At 57.4% G+C, this 8,759-nt stretch overlaps 1 protein-coding gene across 2 annotated transcripts in view; it reads left to right on the top strand.

Annotated features, from left to right (window-relative positions):
• The first annotated feature begins 256 nt into the window (after positions 1–256).
• TESC (tescalcin) overlaps positions 257–8,759 on the top strand; it is a 51,760-nt gene continuing 43,257 nt past the window's right edge. The window contains exon 1 of one of the 2 annotated variants that reach the window (XM_086681796.1): positions 257–456. In XM_086681796.1, coding sequence (XP_086537922.1) covers positions 399–456 — 58 coding nt within the window. In that variant the 5' untranslated portion in view covers positions 257–398. The remainder of the gene's footprint in view (positions 457–8,759) is intronic. The other variant, XM_086681794.1, reaches the window with a different exon arrangement.

Here is an 8,759-nt window from a genome sequence, read left to right as displayed (position 1 = left end):
CAACTCTGTTCACACCTGCCTCTTCCCAAAGCCGGCGGCGCTGCGGAGGTGGTGCCGAGCCGCGAGGAGCCCGGCCGCTGCGTGGGGGACGGGGGAACTTTAGCTGGGGGCTCCTAGGCCCTGCACCCCCTTCCACCCCTCCCCACCGTTTCTTGCCGGGGGCAGGGCGCTCCCCCTCCTCCCCGCGGTGCTCGAAGCCGGCGCGCGCTAGGACCGCGGCGCGCCGCCCTCCGCCGCTATAAGAGGCCGCGCTCGCGCCCCACGCGGAACCCGCGGCTCAGCCCCGTCCCCGGCGTCCCGACCCGCGCTGGACCCGAGGCCGGACCCGCCGCGGCGCAGCCGACGCCAGCCCGGGGCCTGCGAGGGACGCGCGCCCCGGGGTCCCCGCCGCGGGCACCATGGGCGCTGCCCACTCCGCGTCCGAGGAGGTGCGGGAGCTCGTGGGCAAGACCGGCTGTGAGTATCCGCGGGGACGCGGGCGGGGACCGGCGGCCGGCCGGCCGGCTGGCGCGGGGCTCCCAGCCACTGCCGCCCGGCCGGCTCCGCGCCGCCGCGCTGTGTGACCTTGGGCCGGCAGCTGGCCGTCTCTGCGCCTCAGTCTCCCCCTCCTGCAAATGGGTCCCCGCCGGCCACTTTGCTGGCTGCGGCGAGGAGCTCCGCGGCGATGCTGAGTAAGTGCCGCGGCCGCTCAGCCTCGGCGCCCTCGGGGTTGGCAGGGAGCCCCCGGGCCTGGGGACTGCGGACCCGGGAGGGAGCAGGGCTGGGCAGGCGTCCCGGCCGGGAGGGTGAGCGCCCGGGCCGCCCAGCCGGTGTGCGCGCTCCGCACCTGAAAGTCGTTCGGGTTCGCGAGGCGCAGGGGCCGGAAAGTTTTGAAGTCGACGGGACCTGGGTGGCAGCCGGGCGTTCTCCGGCCGTGTGACCTCGGGCGGGTGAGCGCCTCCCCCTGCGCCTTTGTCCTGCCGTCTGTAAAGTGGGTTCAGGCGGGCCCACCTCCCCGCGTAGCTGGCAGAGCCCGGGGAGCACTGGGCTGGAGCCCGGCGACCTTCCTCAAGCTCGCCCGGGCTCCTGGGACCCGCAGAGGCTGCGCGCCCCGCATCCGGCCCGAGGCTGGGCGCACGGAGCGGTCTGGCCGCGGGGGCCCCCGAGCTGACCGCAGGGAAGTGACGGCGGAAGCGTTTGTCCGCCCCAGTCCAGCTGGGAACTTGACCCTGGGCTCTGACCTCGGGGTGCCGGGTTCTGCCACCCGCCGTGAAGGGAAGCGTAGACTGAAGACCGAGGGAGGCCGGATCCCCAGTGCGAGGGGGCGCACTGGATAGGGCGATGTGAATCCTGCCGACACCGCTTTCTGGCTGTGTGACCTTGGGCTAGTCACTTCCTCTCTCTGTTTCCTTCTTTCTAGAAGGAGAGTTCTGCTAGTACCTGCTAGATGCCCAAGATATGGGAGCTGCAGTGTTATTTCAAGGGAAGAGCTGGCACCTGCTTTGAATTTTGTGCAACCAGGTCCATAATTGGTCACCTGGGTGGGGGTGGAGGTGACCCAGCCACTTGTGCCCAGGCTGAAAGGCGACCCCTGCTGATCCTAATCTGAACAGCTCTTTCCAGGAGAATTGGGTGAAAATTACAGAAAACACCTTAATAACTGGTCTGGGGAGGGTGTGTGTGTGGGGGTGTGTGTGTGTACGTGTGTGTGTACACGCATGCGTGCATACACACATTCACACACCACGTACATACATGTGTATATCTTCCCGTGGACAAATACAAAAGTATTTGCGACTGGAGGGAGGAAAAGTGTGTACTATATATAATATGGAACACTTTTTGGTTTAAAAATAATAACAGGGGCGCCTGGGTGGCTCAGTTGGTTGAGCATCCGACTTCGGCTCAGGTCATGATCTCACGGTCTGTGAGTTCGAGCCCTGCGTCAGGCTCTGTGCTGACAGCTCGAGCCTGGAGCCTGCTTCCGATTCTGTGTCTCCCTGTCTCTCTGACCCTCCCCCGTTCATGCTCTGTCTCTCTCTGTCTCAAAAATAAAATAAACATTAAAAAAAATAAGAACCTATGTTTATAATCGCTTTGTTTACATCAAGGACTCTGGAAGGATCCACAAGGAAGAATAATGAATACTTGGAGGTTTGGTGGGAGGGATGAAGGGAGAGGGAGCTTTTCATTATAGTTTTTTAAAATATTTTCATTTTTGAACAACGTATGAATGTTTTACTTCAAAAAGTTTTAAGTCCAGTTCAACCCGAAGGCTAACATGAGAGAGGAGGTAGGATTCCCCTCTTTGTTGGGTTTCCCCTGTTAGCTGCACACTCTCTTGCTGCCTTGTGTCTGGACTGGTTGAAATCAGGGTTCCCTGGAGCTGGGATTTCTGCCAGAAGGGTGGGCTGGCCACCAGCCTCCATCACTCAGGCAGCCCCCGCACAGGCGGTTGCGGGGGATTCCATCTGTCTGTGAGTTTGACAGGTGATGAGACTGCAGAGCATGATGGGAATCTTGTCAGTTTCCTGGGTCCGTCAGGTCTGGGGTAGGGGGTGGGGGGAGAAGACTGATGCTGAGTGTTCCCCCTGTAGCTTTCCTACAAATGGCCGATGTGGCTTCCCTTCTTGTTGCCCCAGGATTCTAGTTGTGTACCCCAAAGGGAGAAGAGAGATGGGGGGGAGGGTCAGGAAAGGGGTTCTGAAGTCAGAAAGGAGAATGAATGCCTTCAGTTCTCTGAACTTTCAGCAGGTGGAAAGTTCCACCTAGTTCTCTGATAGGGGCTGGTACAGTCTGGCGCTTTTACCCGTTCAGTGAGTATTTGTTGACCAGGGACTTGGAGATTTAGAGGCTGACGTCCCTGAGGGGAGTTACACAGTGGCACGAGAGTCCGAGGAAGGGCAAGGGAACAATTCTTTAGAGAGGATCAGGAGGGCTTCTCTGCAGAGGCAAAAATGGAACAGAAACCTAAATAGGAAGGAACCAGCTACGTGCAGGTCAGCGAAAAGTACATTTTGGGCAGAGGGAACAGTCAGTGCAAGGGCCCTGTGGCGGGAAGACGTTGAGGACAGTAAATGAGAATTGTGTGAGAGGAGGGTGCAGCCATAATGAGGGCTCAGTTTGTGGGAGGAGCCTGACTTAAAGGGGTCTTGCTAGGTGTGTGGCTTTGGGCGAGTGTTTGGTACTATTGGCCGTGTTTTAGACCCATTTGTCCCCATCACTCTGAACCACGGCTAAGAGTTAAAGCTTGGTCCTACTTCTTCCCAGCTGCATGACCTTAAACAAGTCCTTTTACCTCTGAGCGTCAGGGTTCCCATCTGGATTCTGGGGCGGTTACATGGCTTCAGTGACATGATGTATATATGTATGTCAAGGGCTTGGCTTGGCATGGGAAGGTCACCTCCCAGGATCCTGCTCCCACAAGAATCCGTGGGAAGCATTCAGCCTAAAGGCCCAGTCAGCCAAGGAACGGGCTGTGCCCACAACGTTGCTGGGCTCCCCGGCCTCTTTGAGGACCAAGACGGTCCCTAATTTGAAGGGTCAGCCTGGCCCCTCTCTGAGGACTCCATCTGGAACTGATGAGCATGAGATGGTGACAGTGGGCATGATTCCTTGAGCACCGGGCTCTGTGCTGAACCCTCTGCATGCATTCTGGTGGAATCTTCATAATAACCCTCCATGGAAGATGGCCATGTGGCCATTTTACGGATAAGGAAACTGAGGCTTGGAGGGGTGAAGCCTCCAAGGTGGCAGCCCCAGGGGTCATAAGTGGAGGAGCAGGGGCTCAGAGGATCCCTAAGTCCGTTTCCTCCGACACCGTGCTTTCACTGTGTTGAGTTGCCTCTCTGATGTCTAGGAACGCAGAAGGGGTAGGAACAGGTTGCTCGTCTCTTTTTCTCACCTCCGGGCCGTGGTGCAAGCCATTCCCTCTGCCTGGAGCACTCTTCCCTCGACTGTGCATAACTTGGTGTTTATGTAAGGAGATGCTTCTGTAACCAGCGGCCAAGTTAAGATGGCAAACACTTCCCCTCAGGCCTGTCTTTTTGCAACCCCCTTCCTTGTGGTTCAGGGCTCCGTAGCGCCCTTCCAGAAGCCGCCCTGGTTACTCTCCATCCAGCCTTTGAGGGTTAATGTGCATCCTCGAGATGGCCATGCCCCCTGCGTCCCCTCCCGTTATAGCACACATCACACCCCGGTGGAACTGTCAGCTCTGTCACCAGCCACCCCCTCGAAGCTTGGCGCTTCTGGACCGCAGGAGACGTGGTGTCTTTCTCATTCACCTTTGTATGTGTGCGTGGTCCTCGGGCCACAAGCCGCTCGTGTTGGAGGGGCGGAGACCCCGGGGACTTTATAACCCAAGGGGTGTTGCCCCGGAGCGACCCCCGGTGCCACCCCACCGGCCGGCCTCGGCCACGCCCGCCCGGCACCGTGAGATCCAGTCTGTGGGCTTCAGCGCTGAGCCAGCCCCGCCAAAAATAGGCCTCAGCGCAAGCTCGCCCACACAGGGCATCTCTGGGTTCCACGCCCACCTCCCCTTGCCTGCGAGAGTCTCCTTGATTGATTTAAAACCTAAAAAAAGTCATCCAAACATCTCTTCTGAGCCGAGAAGGCTGACTACCTAGATTGTCAAAATTCACATTAAACCCTGAGCTGGCCTTTCTCTTTCCACAGCGGGATCAGTCCTGAGGTGTGACGGGGGCCCCCTGACGGGAAGAGAGGCCCCTTGGGAATCACTCACCGAAGGTGTCCCTCCGCTCCCCTTCACCACCTTGAGCAGGCGTGGCCCCTTCCTGCCACCCGCCTTCCCCCCCCCCCCCCACCTCCCCAATCTGGTCTGCTCCTGAGGCTGCAAAGGAAATAATAAATGAAGAATTCTGGGAAAGGTGGAGGGTCTATTTTTTCCTTCAGGCTTCCAAACAGCTCCACAGGCCTATCTATGTACAAGCCAAGAAGCTGCCAGAAGGACGAAGGAAAAACAACGTCCCAGATCTAGAGTTAGACCTCGTCATGGTGACAGTGAGTGTGCACCAGGCGCCCGTCATCTGCCGAACTCGGAGCCGAGCCGTGCGGTTTACGTGCACAGCTGCTCTCGGGCCCCCCACTCCGCCCCCCCTCCCCCCAGGTACACCTTAGATTCCCGTTTGTCAGATGAGGCCCTGGAAGCTTCGGGGAGCGGGCCCCTTGCCCGAGGCCACAAGCTACTGAGAAGTAGAGCCGGGGTTCGGTTTCTGGTCTGCTCCCCAGACCTCTTCACCAGGGACGGAGGCTTGTGTGGCCCACACGGGCGGGTGTGGGTGGCACTGCGTTTTCCCCTGGCCTCTGGCCGCCGGGCACTACTCTGAGGTCATAAAGGCCTCGGCCTATTTGCCGTGCGTTATGTTCCCTCTGGATAGCCAGGCCGACTGGACCCCTTCCCGGCCCTGCAGGAGCTCAGGGCCTTTGAGGGGTGCAGGCGCCCTGGCCGGTACCACTGAGTTCGTCCTGTCATCTGCCGAGGCCTGTGAAGTCAAATGACCGATAGCACCTACTCAGCCCCCTTTCTGCTTCCTGCGGGTGGATTATGGCTTTTGCCCTGGGCTCCGGGGTCACTCTGTAAGCCCCACAAGATAGGGTGCACTGCTGTGTCTGTGGGGCTCTGGCGGGGTGGGGTTGGGACCAGACCCCCAGCGCTCATCAGACTCATGTAAATCCTAAATCCTCCCGTAATAAGAAAATAATTAAAAACATTTTTTAGGACAAGGCGAAAAGTGGCCTCTGGGCAAGGAGGAATAAGCACGTCTGTGGGGCCTGGGGAGGATCTGTCACCACAGGCTGAGCTCTCGGGGTGGGCTGGGGCCCGTGGTCTGGTGGTGATGTGGGCACAGTGGTCCCGGCCCTCGGGAGCCCTCCAGAGCTTGGTAAGGTGGGCAGTATCCAGATTCTTCCACCCCTGCTCATCCCGGGGTGCTTGTGGTGCGGAAATGTGCAGGCTGCTTCTGGAAGCCTTTAAAAGGGCCGGGTGGGAAATGCACTTAATTCGTAAGCACCAGAAGCACCTCTACCCTCTGGCCCAGCACTGCTAATACTTTGTACTCCGGCTGGGCCGGATCCTCTCCACTTTCACGGTAGCATATGTTGCCAATTTACAGATGAGGAAACGGAGGCTCAGACACCCGAAGGGACTGCTCAAGGTCCCTTAAATGCTGAGTGGGGAACCCCAATTCAAAGCTGACTCTCCCACGTGACCTAAGCCCCACACAAGCTGGACAGAGACCAAGGATCTTGTATGTCTGGGAGAGGCAACGCCATTACACCGTGACCTCGTAGACAGAGTCCCACATGCTCGTTTACTAAGTTGGCAGGGGGAGAATTGGACCTTGAGGCAGACAGGCTTGGTTTTGTGCTATGAACTGTGGGCTGTCCCCAGGGAGGACAAGCTCGGTGGGGGGGCATCACGAGGGGGAATTGGGGGCTCTGAGAGCGAGAGCTGGAATGTGCTGCCCTCTCCGCTCCGTGGGGTCTTACTGGGTGGCTCACGTCTGTTTCAGAGGAAGAATCTGTATTTTCCCTGCAGGAAAGTAATTGGCAGGCCGCTCAAGACTTCCTATAGCTCTGCGAATGAGGAGTAACCAGATCCCTTATGCGTCTTTCTTTCTCACCCCACCCCCACCCCCAGCCCCACTCTGGCAGGATCTCTTCTTGTGAGTTAATGGCCCCCCCCCCCCCCCCCGGAATGCAGCACGGACTGTCACCAGTGCCCAGACATGCCGCAGGACCCAATCATCCAGACGGAATACCTCGAGTGTCGTGTCGATAAGGTGCTTTTTACTCTCGCAGAGCCCTCCAGTATCTGCTATCTCAAATCGCGGGAACATGGTGTTTTTGGCTCAGAGGTGCCCACTGCTTTGGGGAGATAGGGCGAGGGGCACTCTCGTACCCACGTTGGTGGGACCAGGCGAGGGGATGGGGAGGAGGCGGCGTCTGGGCCCGTGAGCCTCCCTGCCGCCCGTGCCAACTTTATTATTAATTCATAAAGCCAGAAGGTCGAGTGGGTGATTTGCGCCAGTGGTGGCAGCCACCTTAAGCGCGAGGACAAAAAGGCCCTTTGTTGTTCCAGCAGTGTGACCTTTGCGGATGGGCAAGCTGTCAGAAGTGGGTCTTGGGCTCTTGGCACGGCTCCCTAGGAGGCGAGAAGGCACATTCGGGTCTCGGGGATCAGGTGCCTCTGGGAGGGCGGGCAGGCGGCCAGCAGGAGACCTCACTACTGGCGTGGCTGAGTCCTAGACCGTGATGGAGGGAGAAGGTGGCCACGGTCAAGGACTTTGTGGGCTGAGGTTAGAAGGGGGGGGTTCCCTTCCTTCCTCCTGAGCATTTATGCTGGGGTCCCAGTGGTCAAAGAGCCCTCAAGTGAGCACTTAGCAGTTAGGCCCAGCACACCTGATGTTCCTGGGGGTTCTCTTGTCTTGTCCTCACCTGCATCCCCCAAGACTGCAGCCGGGGTCCCACACAGGCACATGCTGGCCTCCCCCGACCTTGGCCCATAGCAGCAGATAGATGCGGCTTTGAACTGTGGCACCGCCTTTCCCTGTCTGGGTGAGTTACTTTGCTTCCATGTCTTGGTTTTCTCATCTGTCAGATGGGCACGTGTTGCAGGGCTATTGGGAGGATTAAATGAGAATTTTAGCAAAGCCCTTGACACATTGTAAGTGTTCAGTAGCTGTTGGCAAGTACTAATTCCATTAGAAACCACTCGGAGGCAGGGGTGCCTGGGTGGCTCAGTCAGTTGAGCGTCCGACTTCGGCTCAGGTCGTGATCTCGCGGTCTGTGGGTTCGAGCCCCGCGTTGGGCTCTGTGCCGACAGCTCAGAGCCTAGAGCCTGTTTCAGATTCTGTGTCTCCCTGTCTCTCTTTTCCTCCCCCACTCACACTCTGTCTCTCTCTCTCTCTCTCAAAAATAAATAAACATTAAGGGGCGCGTGGGTGGCTCAGTCAGTTAAGCGTCAGACTTCGGCTCAGGTCACGATCTCGCGGTCCGTGAGTTCGAGCCCCGCGTTGGACTCTGGGCTGACAGCTCAGAGCCTGGAGCCTGTTTCAGATTCTATGTCTCCCTCTCTCTCTGACCCTCCCCCGTTCATGCTCTGTCTCTCTCTGTCTCAAAAATAAATAAACGTTAAAAAAAATTAAAAATAAATAAACATTAAAAAAGGAACCATTCAGGGGCTGGCTGTGTTCCTCCCTTTTTAAAATTTCATTTCATTTTTCATTTTGTGGAGAGTGGGGGAGCAGGGCAGAGGCAGAGAGAAAATCTTCAGGCTCCATGCTCAGTGTGGAACCTGATACGGGGCTTCATCCCATGACCCTGGGATGGTGACCTGAGCCCAGATCGAGAGTTGGATGCTTAACCGACGGAACCACCCAGGCGCCCCATACAATTTTTCCCTTTTAGGGCATTCTGTAACTTCGCTAATTCATTTCATTTTTTGACATGGCCACCATTTGACACAAGTGACATTGGTCTTTGTTTTTCCCTGTACTGATGATCAGGGACCTTAACCCGCCTTAATTTGCGTCACTCTGTGGTGCTTTCTCTGTTTTTGAAAGCCACTCATTGGTTTGATTATTCCTATATGCAGACCCTATTAATTCTTGGAACAGTTTCGCCCCCCAGATCTCATTTTCTTATGTGCTCCACCTTTCCATAGGTTTTCCAGTGAGTCTCTGAGTCAGCAGCTGTCTGGAAGTGACTAGATTTTGCCAGGATCCTCCTGGGATCACTGGCTGGCTATATCTTCTCTCAGC

The sequence above is a fragment of the Puma concolor genome, chromosome D3 (genome assembly GCF_028749965.1).
Source record: "Puma concolor isolate L17-30 chromosome D3, mPumCon1.1.hap2, whole genome shotgun sequence".
NCBI classification, from domain to species: domain Eukaryota; kingdom Metazoa; phylum Chordata; class Mammalia; order Carnivora; family Felidae; genus Puma; species Puma concolor.
The sequence above is the reverse complement of the archived record's forward strand: the minus strand, read 5'-3'. Positions and strand labels throughout refer to the sequence as shown.